Source organism: Macrotis lagotis, chromosome 1, assembly GCF_037893015.1.
Source record: "Macrotis lagotis isolate mMagLag1 chromosome 1, bilby.v1.9.chrom.fasta, whole genome shotgun sequence".
Classification (NCBI taxonomy): domain Eukaryota; kingdom Metazoa; phylum Chordata; class Mammalia; order Peramelemorphia; family Peramelidae; genus Macrotis; species Macrotis lagotis.
Window position 1 is genome coordinate 331,167,262 of NC_133658.1, and position 22,034 is coordinate 331,189,295.

The following is a 22,034-nucleotide window of genomic DNA, read 5'->3' on the forward strand; positions in this document are numbered from 1 at the left end:
CCCTCTTCTTCAGTACCTCATCCCCACGCCTTTCCTCATTTGCAGTTTTCCTTTCTGAATTGCAGAACCAGGGAAATCTTCATGCCTCCTCAAGCACAATAAAATTCCAAGGGAGGAAAGAAATGCTAATCCAAATCAGTGCACTAATCTGAGTCAGGACAAGTAGTGTCACTCATTCTTTATGAGGCAATTGTGATGGAAAGGGCTCTCAGAAAGTAAATGCTAAATGATTCTTTGGCTCCCTACTTTTTTCCCTATCAGAGCCCTTTGCCCCAGTTCCTGGGCACCTACATTTTTATGTCTCCTCTTAGTATTTATGGATTAAAACTCATTTCAGTTTGGACAGCTTGTTCTCTGTCTACTACTTACTTACTGTTCTGTCTGCTAAGATTTCTTTGAGCTTCAATACTCTGTTCTATTTTCTAATCTTCTATATATTTATGAAAGTGCTTGCAAGGCTGACAACCCATCCATCCTGTATGCTAGTCATGGGCTTTCAGACTGAGCAATACCAGGGTTGCTCCATGGTTAATAAAACCAGGAATTCTTCAGAAAAAGTCTCTCCTTCCTTTTCCCCTTCTCACAACTACCCTTCCCTTGCTTCCAAAACATTCTCTACCTCTCTCCTTAACACCTACAAGCCTTTATTCACACACAGGTGTACACGATAAACAGCAACTTACATTATAATAACAAAAGCTCCCATTTATATGTGGCTCTGTTTACATAGTTTATTTCATCTGAATGTCAAGATAACCTCAAGAGACAGACAATACAGATATTATTAGACCTGTTTTACAGATAACAAAACTAAGGCACAGAAAAGGAAAGTGACTTACTGGGGTGGCTAGATGATGCAGTGGATAGAGCACCAGCCCTGGAATCAGGAGTACCTGAGTTCAAATCCAACCTCAGACACTTAATAATTACCTAGCTGTGTAGCCTTGGGCAAGTCATTTAACTTAAATAACTTACCCAAGGTTACTAAGGAAATTAGTTGAAAAACCAGAGAGAGACCAGTGGTCTGGTGGTCACTTATATTTTCACCTTAATTCCTATGTGGATTTGCATTGTAACAAAGTCCAGAGACTTAACTGGGCCTATCAGGAATGATGGAACTAGGTGGTGCAGTGGAGAGTGTCAGTATTGGACTCAGAAAGACCTGAGTTCAATTCAGCCTCCAGACTGTAGGCAAGCTATTCAACCTCAGTTTGCCTTGGTTTCCTCAAGTCTAAAACAGGGATAACAACAGCAATGTGATAATATTGTAAAGTGCTTAGCAAAGAGCCTGACCCTAGGCTCTTAATAAATACATATTTCCTTCCTTTAGAAAATCTATGGGGAAGATTTAGTAAAAGGAATCCATTGTCAGTTTTCTCAACTAGAAAAGAACCAAGGACTACAGAAAATCAGTTTTAACAATCCTCACTGTCTTTAGGATGGGGGAAACTGGCTCTGGGGTGAAAAAAATCAGAGGCCAGGTTTATATATCAGTGTATTTTAGAAAACGGAATCCAATCAATGTAGCAACCTCCCCATTTTCTCCCTCCCCCCCACAGTTAGGATACAATAATTGTTAGAACTCTCAAACATCCTTCAAATGCTAACAATCCATGGCTGTAATACAAGGCTATGATTACAAATGTCAAAAAGACAGAGCATGAAATTAATTTCCCCACAGTTAGTGGGTACAGGGGCATGGGAGTTCTTCACCATGCTGATCTGCAACCCTCCACCCACCAGTGGTCTTCCAGACAAATGCTCCCTGAAATGGTGAGTGCTAGGACTATTAGGGTGACAACCATGTCTTTCCATGACACTTAGTAATTAAGCAAGCCCCCCATATACCAGCCTAACCTGGTCTTGTCTATGGGGGGAAAACCGGAAGGGGGCAGCCACACATTTAACAGGCTAATCAGATGACACAAGTAGAGTCAACAATGCCATGGGACCCACAGGAAAAGGCTGCTCTCTTCTCTATCCAATTTGGAGGAGAAGGAGCATGAAGCCTTTGTATATATCAGGCCAATGTACTGGTCTCTTTCCAGGGTTCAATTCAACTAATATTTACCAAACACTTCAGATGTATAAGACATTGATAACACAGGTCCTTGTCTCATGAAGTCTAATGGAGCAAGAATACATATATAAATACTAAACAAAAATTGGACCTTGAACTTGAGGTAAGGGCACCTTACCTCACCTCTGTATCTCTAACACTAATCTCAGACAAGTCCCTTTGTCATAATAAGAACAAATATTGGTTAAAATAAAAGGAAACTATTATATAAATGCAAAAAAAGAGGTCATGACAAGTTCAATGTGAGAATTCTGAGGAGGGAAAGATACCTTTCACCTGAAGGGGACAGAAAAAGTTTCATGAAGTACCAAGAATCTGAGTTGCTCCTTGAAGAAGAAGAGGAAGGCATTCCAACAAAAAGAGAAGAAAAAGGGAGAAAGCTCTGAAGTTGTGGGGGTGGGTGGATGGGCAGGGGTTGACACAGGATGGACAAAATCAGAAACAGAAGAAAAGAAGGAAGACTGAAAGTGATCCAATTTCATTGGAACATGAAGCATTTGAAGGAGAGTAATAATAAAAGACAGGACTCAGAACATTGAGGACCTTGAATGTCTGGGTCAGAGTTTATACATTATCCAAAAGACAATGGGTAGTTACTAAAGATTTTTGAGTTAAGAAAGAACATATATATATGTACATATATATATATATATATATATATATATATATATATATATATGTGTATGTGTGCATATAATACAATCAGTCATGGTTTGAAACCTGCTAAAAACTGCAGAGAATGAAAGGAAGCTGTGTAGAGAGGGAAAGAGATTAAACTAAAAAATATTACCTTATATTTACATATGATACATTTTAAATTTTAATTAATTTTTTTCAATTTTTAAGTATAATTTTTCCTCCATTCCCTCCTTTGGTCTCTAAACAAAGCAAAAACAAATACAAACACATGCAAAAAAAAAAAAAACCCTTGTGACAAATGAGCATAGTAGAGCAAAACAAATTTCTATTGCTGAAGATTTCCAAGGGTTTGTATATCCACTATCCCCTTAAATCCCCAACACTTTTTTTTGCAAGGCAAATGTGGTTAAGTGGCTTGCCCAAGGCCACACAGCTAGGGAATTATTAAATGTCTGAGACTGGATTTGAACCCAGGTATTCCTGACTCCAGGCCAGTGCTTTATCCACTGTGCCACCTAGCCACCCCAATCCTGAACACTTTTGCAAAGTGGATAGCCAATATTACCACTCATGTTTTATAGATATGAAAACTGATTTCCAGAGAAGGAAAATAATGTGCCCAAGGTAGCACAGCAATAATTGAAATCCAGGAAGGTTTATTTCCATCATATAACTTGATGCCTCCAATTCTACCAGATGCGAGAGGAAAGGAGTGGAGCTTATATGCCATTTTAGAAATGAATCACTAAGATTAACAATACTTGAATTCAGGGGAAGCTAGGTGGTGCAGTGGATAGAGCACTGGCCCTGGAGTCAGGAGTACTTGAGTTCAAATGCGGCCTCAGACATTTAATAATTCTGTGTGGCTTTGGGCAAGCCACTTAACCCCATTGCCTTGCAAAAACCTAAAAAAAACATAAAAAACAAAACCCAATACTTGAATTCAGAAGATCTAAGTTTGACTCTCAGCTCTCTACCTTGGTCAGGTCAAATGCTCCTGTTTCTCACCCTTATGATAAAAGAATTAGCAAAGAAACCACTTGAGATACAAATAACTTATAATAATGATAGACTTAACTCATTGGATGAATATTCATTGTTTGTAGTTGCACCACATCAATGTAATAAAAATCACAATACTATATAAGCTAATGTATAGATTTAGTGATCTACCACTTTGTAAAACTAGAAATAATAATAACAAAACTCATTTATCATCACAAAAGAACTAGAATCCCATGGAAAATAATTTATATAAAGTAAAAATAACAGAGAATACGACTTCCAGACTTTGAACTCTATTATTAAGTAGGAATCATAAAAACTATTTGGTTAAAAATAGGAAAATAGATGACTGGAGCCAGAAAAAACCACCACCAGCAGCAAATAAATCAGCTATAATCTAACTCAATAATTCAGTCTTCAATAAACTCAAGTATATAAACTATTTGGAGAAGGACTCTCTATTCAGCAAGAATTTCTGGGAAATTGAGAAACTAGTCTGGTCACACACACAAAAAAAACCCAAAGTAGCTTTAGTCCAGGAAATTACATCCTTAATTCAAAATGACCATTCAAATTACATATAAAAGAGCAAAACATGATAGAGTTAGAGGAACTAGAAGGAAGTATCTTTCACAACTATGGCAGGGGGAATATAGGATATAAGATATCATAAATGATTAAAAAAACAATCTAGGCCACAAAAAAATGAAAAACTTTTTCAGTAACAAAATCAATACAGCTAGGATAAAGGGAGAAAACTGTAGCTTGGGAGCTAGAAGAAAAACAATTTTGTTTAGCATATCTCTTTTAAGGATCTGTTGTCCAAGATATATCTTCTAGGCATTCAATAGAAATATTTAAAACCAAGAGTCATTCTCCAAAAATTAAGTGGTCAAAGAATATGAACAATTTTCAAAAGAATTCTGAAATATCACAATATGAATTGACCATTTTCTAAAACTTTCTTCAAAGAAAAAAAAACAAATTAAAACAACTTTTAGGTCTTACTTCACAAGTGAGCAAATTAGCAAAGATAATAAAAATCAGGAACAGTTTCCATCGGATGAGCTAAGGAAGAACAGATGCACTGATTTTTTTCTGTTTAAAAATTATTTTTTAAAAATTCTGAGTTTGGGGCAGCTAGGTGGCACAGTGGATAAAGCACCGCCCTTGGAGTCAGGAGTACCTGGGTTCAAATCCAGTCTCAGACACTTAATAATTACCTAGCTGTGTGGCCTTGGGCAAGCCACTTAACCCCATTTGCCTTGCAAAAAAAAAACACAAAAAAAATTCTGAATTTTTCCAGCATAAACAAGAACAATTTTATAACAAAATATATAAGGAACATATAGAACATATATGGATAATATATGAAACCATGAATGTACAACTTGCATTAAAAAAGTATTTAATGAATTTAACATATTACTTTCAAAGCTGTCTTGCCTGTGTATGTTACTTTTTGAACTTATTTCTGATATATTCTTAGCATTTTTTTGCACTCTCATCAGAACTGTGAATTAATCCAACCTTCCAGAAAACTATTTAGAAGTAAACAGAAGGAGGAAAAATTAAAATGCCTAATGTTTTTGACTTAGAGATAGCACTGCTAGAATTATACTTCATAGATTTCAGATTCAGAAAGAAAACTTCCATCAGTATTTCTTTCTGAATATGAAATACACAAGGTATAATAAATATATGATATTATAAATACAATAAATCAATAAATATGCTCAGGAACTCTTTTTGGGGTAGTCAAGAAGATTCCCTTTGAATGGGATACAAGGATGTGATGGATTATTATTGTGCTTTATGAATAGAGGAATATGAAGAATTCAGAGCAACAAATAAATGACCAGATACAGAAAGGTAATGGGATCCCCCTCACTGAAGATCTTCAAAAAAAAAGCTGGAAAGGGGGCAGAGCAAAGATGAAAGCATGAAGGCAGCATTTCCTAGGAACTCCTTCCCCAGGGAACTCCAAAAGCCATCAAATTAGGACTATAGCCAAAATTTAGAGGGGCAGAACCCACAGAAAGACTGAGTGATACATTTTCCCAGTCCAAGATAACTTAGAAGTTCCATGGGAAAGGTGTGTTTCACCAAGACCAGGAGTTAGAAAAAGCCTTTGCCCAGGAACAGCCTGAAAGGGTGGGGAGAGAATTCGTCTAGACCAGAATGAGTGTGGAATAAAGAGCATCAACCTCAGAACTTTCAGTGAGAATCAAGAGAAACCAGTCTGCACCTCCAGGGCACAGCCCACAGATGTAAGGGGGTCAGGGGAGAAGGCAGAAATATCTCTGCTCTCCCTGGGGGCAGATCCAGGTTGTAGTTTGAGCTTCCAAACTAAGATAGCCCAGCAGGGCTCCTCCTAACAGCTCTAGGGCAGAGGGTAGTGCTGTAGTCATCTACATATCAAAGCACCCCCAAAAGAGCATAACACTTTGGAGGAATAAATATCTCAGTGGGGTGTCCCCCCTCAAAAAATCCCAAAGCCTTGGAAGTGCTGTAAATTAGTCTTAGGCTGGGGAAATGAGTAAACAACAGAAAAAGAAGAATCTGACCATAGAGAATTACTTTAGTCCCATGGAAGATCAAAATACATACTCAGATGATGACAAAATCAAAATTTCCATCTCTAAAATCTCCAAGAGAAATAGAAAAATGAACTCAGAATATGAATGAGCTCAAAAAAAGACTTTGAAAAGCAATTAAAGGAGGTGAGGAAAAATTGAGAGGAAAAATAAGAGTGATGCAGAAAAATCATGAAAACAAAACCAACAGCTTGATGAAAGAAATAGAAAAAAAAATACAGAAGAAAATAATACGTTAAAAACCAGTTTAGGTCAAATGGAAAAAGCAAAACAAAAGGCAAATGAGGAGAAGAATGCCTTAAAAAACTGAACTGGTCAACTGGAAAAGGAGATAAAAAAGCTCTCTGAAGAAAATAACTCCTTCAAATGCAGAATGGACCTAAAGGAAGCTGATGACTTTGCAAGAAATCAGGAAGAAATAAAACTCTTCCAAAAAAAGCCAAAAATTAGAAGAAAATGTGAAATATCTCATTGGAAAAACAGCTGACCTCAAAAACAGAACCAGAAGAAATAATTCTAAAATTATTGGGCTACCTGAAAGTCACAATCAGGAAAAGAGCCTAGATTTCATTTTTCAAGAAATAATACAGCACAATTGCCCTGAGATTCTAGAAGCAGAGGGTAAAATAGAAATTGAGGGAATTCACCAATCACCTCCTGAAAGAGATCCCAAACAAAAAAATTCCAGGAACATTATAGCCAAAAACCCAAACTCCCAAATCAAAGAGAAAATTCTAAAATATGCCAGCATCAAACAATTCGACTACCAAGGTTCCATAGTCAGGATTACATAGCATCTGGCTACATCTACATTAAGGGCTTGTAGGGATTGGAACATGATACTCTGGAAGGCAAAATATCTTGGTTTACAACCAAGAATCAACTACCCAGCAAAACTGAACATCCTCTTTCAGGGGAAAAGATGGGCTTTCAATGAAACAGGGGACTTTCAAACTTTCCAATTGAAACAACCAGAGATGAACAGAAAGTTTGATCTTCAAGTATAGGACTCTGGTGAATCATAGAGGGGGTAGATGAGAAGGACTACCTATGAGGAACTTAATGATATTGAACTGTTTGTATTCTTGCATGGGAAGAAGATATTGATAACTCATATGAACTTTCTCATTTATAAAAGCTTTTAGAAGGAGTATATATAGACAGGGCACAGGAAGGAGTGGAATATAATGGTATCATATAGTAAAAAGATGGAGTCAATGGGTGATAAAGAAAAGTACTGGGAGGAAGGGAAAGGAGATGAAGAAGCAGCTAAGAAATTTCACATAAGAGTCAAGAAAAAGCTTTTTCAATGGAGTGGAACAGGGGAAGGCAAGGGGGAATGAGTGAGCCTTCATTCTCATCAGAAATAGTTCAGAGAGGAAATAACATACACAATTAGGGTACAGAAATCTATCTTACCCTAGGGAAAAAAGAAGAAAGGAATGGGATAAGAGGGAATAGGGGAATAGGAGATAGAAGCAACTTCTCTAGTAGACTTATGATAAAGCAACTCACTCCAGAGATAGAGCCATTAGAATCTGAACACAGTCTGAAGTACGTTTTTTTTTCTCTCTCACTATTCTTGAGGTTTCTCATGTTCTTGGGGGGGGTGTTATGTTTACTCTTATAACAAAATCATTGTAATAATATAAAATAAATCATGAACAAGAAAAAAAGAAAACTCTGGAATATCACTTATTATATAGTGATAAATAAGTTGCATACACCATCAAATGTCATTGGTATTTCTGAAATTTTTCCCCCTTTTTTAAAAATTTCTTTCTTATAAGGGAAGACTCACTAAGGACAGTGGAAAGGGGAGGGGAACATTTAAAAATGAATATGATAGTAAAACAAAAGGCACCAATCAAACTTTCAAAATGAGAAGAAAATAGGGGGAGGCTAGGTGGCACAGTGGATAGAGAACCGGCCCTGGAGTCAGGAGTACCTGAGTTCAAAATCCAGCCTCAGACACTTAATAATTACCTAGCTGTGTGGCCTTGAGCAAGCCACTTAACCCCATTGCCTTGAAAAACATAAAATAAAATAAAATAATAAAATAAAATAAAATAAAATAAAATAAAATGAGAAGAAAATAAAGGAACAAAGTTCTACAGTCTCTAGGATTTCTTTTAGCTCTAACTAGGGCAGTCTTTCCAAATTTCACCACAGTGCTATGGCTGTGACAAGGATGAATCCAGAAGCTGTCACCTAGAGTAGGGACAGGAAGGAAATTTTGAACTAGAATGATATCTGAACTGAAAAGAACAATTATAATCTTTCTATTTTATATAGGTGATAGTCCTGCTATGTTCTGCCCTGCATGTGGAATATAATATTCAATTCTGGGTACCACAGTTTAGGAAGAATACTGATAAACTAGAGAAGTCCAGAGTAGGGCAATCAGAATGGTGAAGGTCCTTGAATTTACACCATAGATGGATGGGTTGGAGCAAAAGGAAATGTTTAGCTTGGATAAGAGGAAACTTAGAGGGAATGAGACAGCTGGCTCCAAGTATTTGAAAAGCTGTCATGTGGAAGAGCAATTAGATTGCTTCCCTCAGCCTCAGAGGGAAGAACAAAGAACAAAGGGTGGACATTACAAATAAGTAGATTTAAGCTTGATGCAAAAAAAAAAAACTTTCTATGAGTTAGAGTTCAATATGTCCCTTGAGTTGAGAGTAAATTCCCTGTCAGTTGAGGCACTCAAGCATTGATTAGATGTTCATTTTATCAGGTATCTTGCAGAGGGGATTCATGATCACGTAGGGATTGAATTAGATGCTTTTTGAGATTCTTTTACAGCCCAGAGAGTCTCTGAGTCTCCCAACTGAAACAGTATTGTGGGAATGGGCAAAGTTCAAAAATAATCCACTAGCAAAGAGCAAGCTTCATTTTCCTTCTTTCCCTTTTTAGGCTCTCCCTAATCTCTTCTCACTTTCCTCTGTGGCCTTCTAAACTAGCCATTAATTAGAGACTGGTAATTAACTTTCTGGTTCAAGTAATATTTTGCAAAGGAATTCCATTAAAGAGGTGATTTGCATATTCTCAGACAATGTTGCCTGGAAATAAATGCATGTCCTTTTGGAGAGCAGCAGTCCTAAGATTGTCCTTTAATCTTAGGAAGACATTATCATTGAGTGCATGCCAGAGAGAAAGGATAAGAGACCGTTGAGTACCTAGGAAAATGAATCTCAGAAAGTCCCACTCAAGTTTCCTTTGTCCCTCTTTTAAAATGTTGGAAACCCTTCATCCTTGTCCAATAATGCCAGGTTTCCTTCCTCCCTATGTTAAACCCTCACTGGCTTGCCACTCAAAGCTACTCAGATTTGGGCACTTCAGTATTATAACAATAATAGTACCTCATATGTTATCAATGCTAAATTTCCAAAGCAAATACAGTACAGGTCTCGCTATCTCCATTTACAGATGAGAAAACTGGGCCTTGAAGAGATTATGTGATATGTTCAAAGGCCATACAAGTCATAATATTTGAATATGAACCCAGGTTAATTGGTTTTCAAGTTCAGGATTCCTTTCACAGTATACTAACTACTCTGTCTTAAACAGCTTTAGAGTCCAGCAAAAGATTTCTAGTCTGCTCTCTTTAAATAGTATTTAGGCCTAGCTTGACTTTATAGTCCTCAGTGTCTCCCAGCACCTCAAGACAATTCCCAGGTTCCTCTCCTTATTCCTAGGAAATACCATTCAGATTCCTCCAACTAATTCAGAGATGGTAACTTTTGGTAGCCATTAGCTACAGCTACATTAGCATGACTCCAATTGCTTTTTCAGATAAAATTAGCCTAGGCAGCTAGAGTGTGGCAAAAAGAGAATCTAAATCCTGATTTTCCCCACTTCTATTTGTTGTATGCAACCTTTTAATGAAATACTTCACCTCTTAGGACTTCAGTTTTCTCTTTATAAAATGAATACAATATTATTTATCACCAATTTAGAGTGTCATAGTGAGGAAAGGACTTTGAAAACTGTCAAATTTTCAAGAAATAAGAGCCGTCCATATATCATTAGAGGTAGAAGAGAACTTAGAAATTATTTAATCCAACCCTCTCACAGTTGGATGAGAAAAGATAAGGAAATTGAGAAGAGAACAGAGAGAAGAAATGACTTATTCAAAGTCACATGGGCAATAAATAGGAAAACTAAGATTCAAATCCATGTCTTCTGACTCCAAAGTCAGTACTCTGTACAGATTACTAATTTGTCTTTCTTTCATCTTATTCTTCATGATTATATTTTGATAAGACTATGTTAATGTTATTGCTCACCTTTACATCATCAAGGAAGTAGATACCTAAGTGACTTCTCAGTCTTCAATACTCCCTTTGTATATTTTGTATGATTCATCTTGTATTACATGTTTGTATATTAATGTAAGAAATCACACACACACACACACATTCAGACTTCCTTTGGAATTGGAATCCCATCTTAAGCTGACCATATTCTCAGCAGACTGGCTAATTTCCATGATTACTAAAAATACTGCCCAGCTCAGATGTCTAGAAGATACATAAGGGAACCACAGATATAAATGGAAAGAGATAAAAATAAAAAAGCAGAAAATAAATTGTTCTTATAAATTTCCAGTGATCATTTTCTGGCTACCTTGTCCCCTTCCTATCATTGAGAGATGTTATGCCTAATACTACTTCCTCCCAGAAGCCTTGAAAGTTTTGAGTAAATCTTAACCAGACAACTTAGACAAATCTTGAGAGTCAAATATGTCAGAAGCTCCCAGCATTACCTACATCACCTTCCCCCACAATCCCCTGCATCTAACTTCCTCCTCACTCCTCAGTCTGGGCATCCAATCCTGATTCTACCATTTAACTTGTAAAACCTGAAGGGAATCCCTCCCTCAGTGCTGAAGCTTCCCCATCTGTAAAATAGGAATAAAAATACCTTCTCCAGTGACCTTACAGGATTGTTGTGAGGACTACATGAGCAAATGTGTGAGGGAAATCCTGGGAAAAGCAAACAAACATAATAGAAATTTTGTTATTATTAAATCTTCAAAGGCTGAATTTGGTTCCAATTGAGGGGGAGGGGGAATAGAAAATGGAGGGAGGAATGAAGAGACTTTCTTGCTAGTAATTAATTCATGGTTGTATTTTTTCCAAGGCAGAGGCTTGTTTAATAAACATCCATATGTTTGGGGCTTCTTAGTGCCAGGAAAAAGCTGAACTGGGACGTTATATGGAAAATTCCTATATAGGAACTTCCAAAAACAAGAAGGAGGAAACTCCTGGCAGAGGTGTAAGCAATTTCTTGATTTCTTACCACCCCATAAAAGATGATAAATGTGCCAGTATGAGGAAGGAAGCAATAAACCTTAGGTAGATCTGTTCCTTACCTTTGCTTCAGGTTTACCAGTCATTATGTTCTGAATGCTGTCTGAAAGAATGATAGTAGCTTCTGCCAGCAGAGACCTTAGTCTTTTCCCTCTCTTCTAGAAGACTGAGTTCCTTTTCCTACCTCTTCTAGAACCTTGAGCTTCTTGGTTCTCCTTTCCTCTCATTCTAGAATGTTGTACTATGTATTCCATCCTTGCTTGTTGAGAAGTATGTTTGAAGTAACAGGTAAGGGTCTGATGGTAGGGTTCCCCATGAAGGTGTCTTTCCATTGGCAAATGGAAACATAGGCCATCTAAGGATGGCAAAAGACGTGGCTCTGAGCCATGAATGCCAGGGAACTTTCAGTCAACCATGTCTAAATTGCATGATCATTCCCCTGGCTCTTAGTTTAAAATCCCACTGACATTAATGCTTCAAGAGAGAACCACATCATGGATAAATATGTCATGATAACTTTGAAGGGAAGAGTTACAAAGAGGTCAGGTACTAACTAGCTGTATGACCTGGAATATCCCCTTCCTCAACCTTGGTTTTCTCATTTGTAAAATGAAAAGATTGTAACTATATAAACTCTAGAGTTCTTTCTCGCTCTTGAACTTTCTGTTCTAAGGTCCCTTCTACTTCTAATATTCTATGTTCTAATTCTCTATATTCCAAGGTTTCTTTCAATTCTAAAATTCTGTTTTTCTATCTTTGATTTTTTCAGTCCTCAAAAGTTGTGGAGAACTAGGAGAAACTAGTAGAAATCTTTAATAAGATGTTCATTTCTTTTTTGCTTTATACTACATTATATCATTAACTACATTCAATGATGTCTGATAGTTTCATCTTTTTATGAATAAGTACAGTTGGAGGGGACCTTAGAGATCATATTGTCCAACTCCTTCTCATTTTAAAGGAGAAGAAACTGAGGGCTAGAGAAAGAAAGGCCTTGTCTGAGTCCACACAGTAGTAAGTGACAAGTCAAGATTTTGAACTCAGCTTTCCTGAACAATATTCAGTTTTCTTCTCCCTACCTTATATTGCTTCAGTGTTCAAAATAAACTTGATCTTATAAGATTGTTTTAAAAATCAGTCAAGTTATTTCACACTATTACTAATAAGATTTTTTTTTAAATCATGTTAAGATCTTATTTCAAATTTTTTGTCCAAATTTTGTGCACAGTAAAGGGTTCCACAGCTACAATGAGGGTCTTCTCATTTTGCAGATGAGAAAACTGAGGGCAGGAAAGGAGTGATCTGCCCAATGTCATATAGCTAATCAGTGAAGGTGAAATTGAAAGCCATGTCCAGCCCAACAACAATAATTATAATGCCAAGGCACATTTCTAGTGTTTATTTCAATGATGTAAAAAGGCAACTTCCTCACAACAGTTTCTTGACACCATTTCCTAGACAGAGGAAGAAACCAAGCCTCAAAAATCTCACGTGGCAGGTATGAGGCCACAGCTAGTAAATGTCAGCACATGGCACTCCAACTTACGGCTTCTGACTTAATTCAAGTGTTTTAGAGCAGAAATGTCACACATGCCAATCCACAACACTACACCAGAACAAGATTAAAATGTAACTGGTAAATATTAACAAAATAAATATAGCTACAATGTTATCATGGATAACATTAATATGTGGTTATCTAAGTCAATATGCAGCCCCCAAGAAGCCTAATGTAGTTTTAGAGGCCTTCATTTCCATTTGAGCTTGACATCATTGTTTTAGCAACTGTTAGCTAACAATGTGTTATGACAACCAAAAAAGCTAGTGAGATCTCAAGCTACTTTGAGGCACGACTAGGGATTTAGGAGGTGATGATCTCACTGCACTCTGAATATGAGCAAACTGGGAGCACTGTGTTCATTTCTTGGTGCCTCATTGTATGAAGAAAACTAGAGGGAGGCTAGGTGGTGCAGTGGATAGAGTGCTGGCCCTAGTGTCAGGAGGACCTGAGTTCAAATCCAGCCTCAGACACTTAATAATTACCTAGCTGTGTGGCCTTGGGTAAGTCACTTAACCCCATTGCCTTGCAAAAACAAAAAGAAACCAAGCAAACAAGCAAACAAACAAAAAAAAAACCCTAGAGAGCATTAGGGAGAAAGAGACTAGGATATTAGTAGAAGGTCTCAGGAATCTTGAAGGATCTGGAGATGTACAATCTGGAAAAGAAATGTCTCAGGGTGTGGGGTGGTGGGAATATGACTTGTTGTTATTGCTGTTTAGTCAATTAGTTGTATCCAATTTGTTGTGACCTCATTTGAGGTTTTCTTGGCAGAGGGATTTGTCATTTCCCTCAGGGGCTCATTTTACAGGTGAGTAACTGAGGCAAATAGGGTTAAGTGACTTGTCCAAGGTCAAACAACTGGTATCTCAGACTGGATTCGAACTCAGGTCTTTTTGACTCCCAGCCCAGTTCTCTGATGATTTCTTCAAAAGTTTAAATACTGAAGTGTCTATGTGTTTAAAAAATAACATCTGGGGGCGGCTAGGTGGCACAGTGGATAGAGCACTGGTCCTGGAGTCAGGAGGACCTGAATTCAAATGTGACCTCAGATACTTAAAAAATTACCTAGCTGTGTGACCTTGGACAGGTCACTTAACCCCATCACCTTGCAAAAAACATAACAAAACATAACATTTGTTCTGTTTGCTTACAAAGGACAGAATGAGGAGTTATGCATAATAGATATAAAGAGACACATACAGCTTGTAATACTAGAAAAATTCAAAAATGGGAGAGGAATTAGCAGATTTATTTCTCCTAACAGTCTATATAGCCACCTGACAGGTATGCAGTTGAAGGAATTATTGTTGTGGTATGGGTCTTACTAAGTGATCTCGAAGGCTCTTTCAAAGTAAGTGATTCAGTAAAGTCCCAGGCTCTTTCTCCTCCACTGCTACAGATAGTTCAGTGGAACAATTGATAGAATGATACATCTGGAATTAGAAAGACCTGAGTACAAATCCAGCCTCAGATAATTGCTAGCTTGTGTGCTCCTGGGTAAGTCATTTAACTTGTTTGCCTCAACTTGCTCAACTGTAAACAGCACCTAACCTGCAAGGTTGTTGTGGGGATCAAATGAGAGCAAATGTTGAGCAAAGAGCATATAGCAGAGGATCCATGGAAACGGATTCCTTTCTTCTTTCTTTCCTCTCTCTCCCCCACTGTCCTGTTACTGTAAATGAATTGGTTTCATGAATGACAGTGGATTGTAACGATGTCTTGGACAATTCTAAGAAATAAGGCAAATGCTCCCAAAGCCAGGACTCAAATGACCAACATTTTCTTCCTCCCATCCTTAGTCCACTGAGGAGGTTATATTTCACCTTTAAAGTTTGATCTCATTCACAGACCTTGGTTCCAAATGTAAGGTAGAAATGTCCAGTGCCCACTCAGATTTAGCTTCAGGAATGGAACAAGACATTTGACAGCTTAAGGTCCCTTAAGATTCTCCCCCTACCTTTCTTGAATGATTTGTCCAGTTCTCTCAAATGACAGCCATCTTCTCATTTTATCACATTTATTTGGACTGGCTGAGTTGAGGGATGACTGTGCACAAGACAGATCCCTGAAAGCCTTCTATGTCACTAAAATTTGTGGATTAATCTCTTCCCCATGACTGGCCACCACTCCCAACTCTCTGACTACAAACCCCTTTGCCTCTTTCTTTCCACAAGATGGGGTAAGTTCAGAAGGACAGAAATAGTAACTTCTCTGTTTCAGATCTGGGCTCCAACATACCTTCCTTGGTTAGGAGTCTTTAGTCCTAAAATCATAAAATTCAGATCAAGAAGCTATCTTAGATATCATCTGTATCAGAGGCAGCTAGGTGGTGCAGTGAATAGAGCACCAACCTTGGAGTCAGGAGTACCTGGGTTCAAATCCAACTTCAGAGACTTGATAATTACCTAGCCATGTAGCCTTGGGCAAGCCACTTAACCCCATTGCCTTGAAAAAAAAAAAGATATTATCTGGATCATCTGCTCCCCTATTTTGAGTAACCCAAGACTCAAAGAGAGGAAGTGACTTATAGTGTCATGAAAAGGACAGTGAACTGGAAGTCAAAAGACCTAGAGTCTCAACCTGCCCCTGCAAGTAGCCAGTTATATGACATTTAAACAAATCACCTGACATCAGAAGTATATAGAACCCAAAGGGATCCACTGATAGATTTTAGGAGCTCTGTAAATTTGAATGTGAAAAAAAATGATGTCTTTATTTTCACTAATCTCTGACTCCTTTAATAATCCTATTTACTAACTATATGATTTTGAGGAAAGAATCCATAGGCTTTGCTTCATTACTTAACAGGTCTGTTACCCCCCAAAAAGGTTAAGAATCCCTGGACTAGATGATTTCTAATATACCTTTCAACTCTGACATTCCAAGCTTTTAGGTTTAATATTAGTTCTATAATTTTTATTCAGAGCCTTTTTTTCACTGTTCTTGGGAAATTTGAGCTTTCTTCTTATGTGCCAGAGAATGCCACAAAACCAGATTTTGTTGATATAAAATTAATAATCCGATGCTGCACCACTGCCAATCTGACATCCTGCTAACAGTGCTAACGTTTAATATCATTTCAGGAAACAGGTCCATAGCTGGCCTTGTAGATTCTGTCTTCCTTCTTACCCTCCTTGCTACTCAAGAACCCTGGGTAGGAAGTGACTGAGAGAGATCATCTTCACTTGCCTCTGTCTATGATCCTGTCCACATACAAGCCACAGCTGGCAGCTGGGGTATCTGTCCATTTTTAGGGGCTGCCTGATTCCTATTGTCAGGAGGTAAACATTATATACACACAGCAAACTCACAAATGTGGATTCACATACCAAGGCTGGGCCTCCATCTGTGCTGCTCCACTCCTTCAATATGCCATATGACAGACCCAGAGTCAAACAAGGCCTTACAGCCAGAGTATGTACATGAACACTTGCATGCAGGTGCAGAGGCTCCTGATGCTCCAAGCATGCTGGTGAGCAAAGGTAAACGTGGAAATGGGCATGATACTTGGTCAGGGAGGCAGAGCAGTTGTTGCCAGGCTATAACAAAGACAGTAAGTGCCTAAAAATACCTGGTCTCTCTAGCCCAAAATATAGGGCTCTCTGGCAGGTCTTCCTTGAAGGGTCCTCAGGTTAGAGGGCTTGGCTTCGGATTTGGAATAAATGGAAATATATTTGGAGACAGCAGCTTCCAGGTTGAGAGAGAGAGAGAGAGACAGAGAGGCTGAATGGGTTGGTGAGACTCCTCAAGGGAAGGCAGAATCCCAGGAAAATTGGATGCAGCCCGAGAAAGCTCTTAGGTCGCTTAAATGCCCATTTAATCTCTAGAGAAAGCTGGTCTATAATATGGAACTTACACGCCTTGGCTGCTGTGGGGGATTGGCTGGAGGAGTGAGAAATCTGACTCGCTCTTTCTATGTGCTTCTTGTTTCTGTGTCTGGAGTCTAAGGCAAGGAAGCAGGGTTTTAGGAAGGGAAGCAAGAGGGAAGGAGGACCAGTTTGGCTGAAAGCCTACAGAAGGCAAAATGCTCTGTTCTTTAAGCTCTAACTAGGAGCTGACATGAGCTCTTCCACAGAGCTTGAGCAATAAGGGGATAGGATCTGTCATAGAAAAAAGGACCTGAGGGAGGCAGTGCCCACTGGGTCAACCAAAGGGCATAAGAAGGCATGTCTTTGCTTAGAAAGATCTGCTCTGAAACTCCCATTGCCACCTTCAGCTTTCTTTCCCTCCTAAGCCTAGCATATCAGCCACCCGGTCCTCTTCCCCCCAACCCCCAACCTCCACACATCCCCAGCTCTGCTCAGATCATCTGTAGAGAGATGAGGAAGGAGGGGGAAGGGACCAGCTTTCTTGACTAAGTCTATAGAGGTACTGCCAACTGAGATAAGGTTCTAGTTTAGGCAATTCTTCCAACTGCCTCCCATCATAAGGAGAAAAAATGACCAGCTCAATTCAGATAAACTCAGAAGTAAAGAGGACTTGCCACAAACCTTGATCTGGCTTCTCTGCTCCCTGGCAACTCAGTACCCTACTTGGAGCAGATATGACTCCAAGAACATACACTTTTCTCCCTTATACTTCCTCTTCTCCCCCCCCCCACATTCCAGAAGGGGAGCCACTTCATCATTTTATGTCACTAATTCTCCAAGTTTTCCTCAGGGACTTATATAAGAAACCCCGTTAGGTTAGACATCAAATGTACTTCTGAAAGATTGATTACTAGTATATATACTGGGAGTATGGTACTAAGAAGCATTCAATACCACCCAATAAAGCAAAAAGAAGCCCCTGCCCAAGATCCAAGGAAACACAAAAAAACAGAGTGAATATTAGAATACTGACTCTAGATATTCCTAAGAGAATGCTTCTCCTTGATGAAACAATTCTTCTGTATCTACCAGTGCCCTTGCCCTCAATATTCCAACCCACGTCCTCTCTATCCACTGAGGTTAAGGGAAGGTGAAGGTTTCTCCTTTAGCTAAAGCCCAACCTCTTTCCTCCCTCCCCACAAAACTCTACTACTCATTGTGTATATGTATGCACTTTCAGTCTGAACCTAATAACTTCAGCCTTTAAGGCCCTAAATAGCCAGAGATCTCAATGATAGGAAGCCAGAGAAGCAACACCTCTCCACACCCATACCCCCAAACACATAAACCACGTTTTTTAAAAAAGTCATACAGGTCTTTTCAATCACAAAAGCTGAACATTTCCAGATCAGCCAATATTTATCAATCTGGATCTTCAAAGAACAAAATAAGTAAAACAAAGGGCCTAATTTCTTTTAACCTTTGTTCTCTTCCATCACCCTATCTTTCAGGTTCTCATCTACATCACTTGCCCCTTCCCCCCTCATCTCTGTACCATGTTCCAACTGAATCAAACCCTAAAAACATTCTCTCAGTCTAATCTCTGCCCTCACACCTATCAGACATTATGGGCAATAGAGAAGGGCCGGAGTGTGGGGTAGCAAAAGGTCAGCACAAGATTTCTCACAACCCCTGGGTGGGGAGGGGGATCAGTGCCAGAAAAGAACAAGAAAGGAAAACAAAAAGGGAGGGGGGTGTTTCCCACTCCATTCACTGAGCTTTCTCTGTGTCCTAGAACTGCAAATCAAAGCTCCAAATCCCAACACTATGGGGCCCAATGGTCCCCAGTTTTTCCCCTTCCCCAATCCCATTCAGTGGTCAGACTTGTAAGGCAGAGAGAGGACAGGACAGACAGACAGTAGAGCTTATGCCCCCACCCCAAATAATCCATGACCCAAGGAAAATAAGAAGCAGGACTGAGAAGGGAGACCGGAAGGATTTTTGTACCCTCCTAACCAAGTCTCCCCTATTATTAGTCCAGTCTTCCAATACTAGCCACTTCTCCCCAAGCCTTGGTCAAAGTCCTCCTTCCTGACTAGTATCCCCCAACACAGGTACCACTGGTGACAGTGCTGGACCAAGTATGGGCAGGAGGTCAGTGGAAACTACAGATGCTTCTTCCTAAATGGGTTGTGACCCCAGAAAGGTAGACTGAAGAGAAGGAACAAAGAAGGTGGGGCCAAATATACCCTGGCTGCTTGGGTCCCTTTACTTAGACCCTCTATACCTATCTTCTCTAAAAGCAAACCAAAAACCTTCCTTCTCCACGACCTCCCTCCATTCCCCCCACAGCATCAGTCCCAGGGCTGGAGGTAGGGGTCAGTGCCCATCCGATCGCCTACCCCCCCCACAGATAGTGCTCCCCTTCACCCCCTCCTCCCCCCCCAGACACCGCCCCCTGGCCACAAGCTGGGCTTACCTACCTCTCATTGTCCGTGCTCCGGAACCCAGGGAGGATGTGGCGGAAGCTGTTGTTGCGATCGAGCCTGGGCTGGCTCTTTGTCCGTTTGATGGAGCCTTTGAGCCGGCGGCTGAGGAAGCCCTGCGGGCAGGAGATGAGGAGAGCAGGTTAGCCCCCAGTCCTCCCGAACAAGAAGGGCAGCCCGGGGGGAGGGGGCCCGGAGGGAGGGCACTCCAGGATCCCAGGTTCCCTGGCTCCCACCCAGCCTGGGCCAATGCGCATTGCTGTCAGCAAGGCTTGCTCCGGCTATAGCTCCAGCTCCCGGCTCCAGCTCCCTCGGAGGGCTGGATCCAGCCCACATCTGCTCCAGCCGACGGCCAGCCGGCTACGTAGACGGGAGACTCCCCTAAGCCTCTGTTGCCATAGCAACCACCAGCCTGAATAGCAGATTGCAACTAGGAGGGGAGGGGAGGGGGTGGTCTCTGGGTGGGGCAAGGGGAGTCCAGTACCCCCTAGCCTCTGCATCCCCAACTAGTGTCTGTGTGTGTGTGTGTGTGTGTGTGTGTGTGTGTGTGTCTGTCTGTCTGTCTGTGTGTTTATGAGGGGGGGAGAAAGGCCACAAGAATCTATAGTATAGAGGAGCCCACTGAAGCCCCCCCTCCATTCCTTACTCCTGAACCTTTTCATCAAATCTTACTGAAATGAGGTCATGGTCATTCAAGATGGCTCATTGGTCTACAGGCTCCCTGCCTAATCAAAACTCAGAAGTGCTTTTCCTTCTATCCCTCAAGAACTAATAGATTTTCCCGGTATTTAGATGGAGACTCTATAGGGTAGGTGGAAGCTCTTAATGGTTAAAATCATGGTTATGTAGACAAATCAAGGGGTTAATTCTAATTTTGCCACTAATTCATTGTATGACCTTGGACAAGTCATTATGTCCCACAGGGTCTCAGCTTTATCTGTCAAATGAGGGGGGTTGGACTAACATTTTATGTTCTTAAATAAGGTCTCTTCATTCCACAATGATTCCAAAAGGTTTATGAAATTTGAAAAGACAAAAATTGTGGGAAAGACAGCAGTCTTACTGTATCCATTTGTCAGAATGACAAAGTATGGCCAGGGAAAGACTACTTCCACTTTCACTCTCTGCTTCAGCCCAGCTATAATTATTCCATTTTCTCCTCTCAACAACCTATTATTATCTCCATTTTACAGATATGGAAATAGAGATACAGAAAGATTAAATGATTTGCCCAAGATCATATAGCTAATAAGTGTCTGAGGCAAGATTTGAACTTAGGTCTTCTTGACTCAAAGTCTAGCAATTATCTATGACATTCATAGCTAAGAAATTAAATGGTAACTGTGGGATCTGTCAGCTAAGTCTGAAAGTGGGACCCTTTTCCCCTCCATCTAACTTTAATTCTTGGAAGATTCCCCTTTGAAGGAAAGAACAGGTCAAATGCCAATTCCTATAGGAAGTCCTCATTGATCATTCTATGTCCTCTCCCCAACTATGGAAGTGTTCTCTCCTTTCCCTGAAGATACAACTACCACACATATAGCATTTAAAGATTAGCAAAGCACTTTATATTCTCTTTACATAACTAATTTTTACCCTCACAGAAATCAGGAACCAACTACAATTATAATGAGGAAACTGAGGCAAATGGGGTTAAGTGATTTGCCCAGGGTCACACAGCTAGTAAGTGTTTGAGGCTAGATATGAACTCCAATCTTCCTATTTCTAGGTCTAGAGTGCTATCCTGGATAGTTGTCATAATAATATGTACCTATCAAACTATACTTTCATAAATTGCCTTGTAACATCAGAGAATCATGGGACTTAAGCTAAAGAGACCTTTAAAAAAATCTAGTTCAATCCCTTTCTTTTATAAGTGAGGAAGTTTAGGGCTAGAGCTGTTCAGTTATTTGTCCAAGATCACACATAGTAAGGACTCAAACCAGGGTTCTCTGCTTCCAAAACTCCATGTATCTTTCCACTATATCATTCTTCCTTCATAGTTTTCTTTGTGTTTATTTCCCCCACAAAACTGGGAACCCAATCAGAAATGGATTTGTGCAGTCATGTATTATCCCCTATCACAGCTTAATTAAGTAAATGTTAAATGATCACCTAGCCCAAATGAAAGACATAAGGTTTGGAGCTGAGGATACTCCAAAGACAGTTGTCTACTCAGTCAATCATGGGTCATTTCCCTTCAGTTTCCCAGAAGTTCTCCCGAACCTGATGGATCTACACTGAGCTGCCACAATTTTCAATTATCAAGAGATATTTGACCAAGATGATAGTGAAAAGCCAAGAGAAGAAGGAGACAACTCCAACCCTGCTCCAAATATTAGATGCTATCTTGCAGTATGTACATGGATAATACATTATCCCCCCTCCCCACAAGCCAAGTAGATAATGGAATCAGTCCAATGGGTTATTTGCTTATTCTGAAGAATTAATGTTCTTCATAATCTGAACATTAAATTTTCTCTGAGTAACATGATAAGAAAAATGAGGCCTATAACTGTCCTTGTGATGGCCCTTGCTGCTG

General features: G+C 39.6%; 1 protein-coding gene and 1 long non-coding RNA gene across 15 annotated transcripts in view; one reads left to right on the plus strand and one right to left on the minus strand.

Moving 5' to 3' along the window:
* The window catches only part of DAB2IP (DAB2 interacting protein), a 325,075-nt gene that overhangs the window by 140,661 nt on the left and 162,380 nt on the right, over nt 1-22,034 (minus strand). For 8 of the 13 annotated variants that reach the window (XR_012473657.1, XM_074211661.1, XM_074211659.1 and 5 more), the window contains exon 3: nt 19,490-19,608. Coding sequence is in view for 9 of the 13 variants with exons in the window: in XM_074211661.1 (XP_074067762.1) it covers nt 19,490-19,608 (119 nt within the window). In the remaining 4 variants the exon portion in view is untranslated. The other 5 variants (XM_074211665.1, XM_074211663.1, XM_074211668.1 and 2 more) reach the window with 5 other exon arrangements.
* Nucleotides 19,964-22,034, plus strand: part of LOC141505655 (uncharacterized) — a 28,490-nt gene continuing 26,419 nt past the window's right edge. For both annotated transcript variants that reach the window (XR_012473658.1, XR_012473659.1), the window contains exons 1-2: nt 19,964-20,300; nt 21,697-21,847. This is a non-coding gene — a long non-coding RNA (uncharacterized LOC141505655). The remainder of the gene's footprint in view (nt 20,301-21,696; nt 21,848-22,034) is intronic.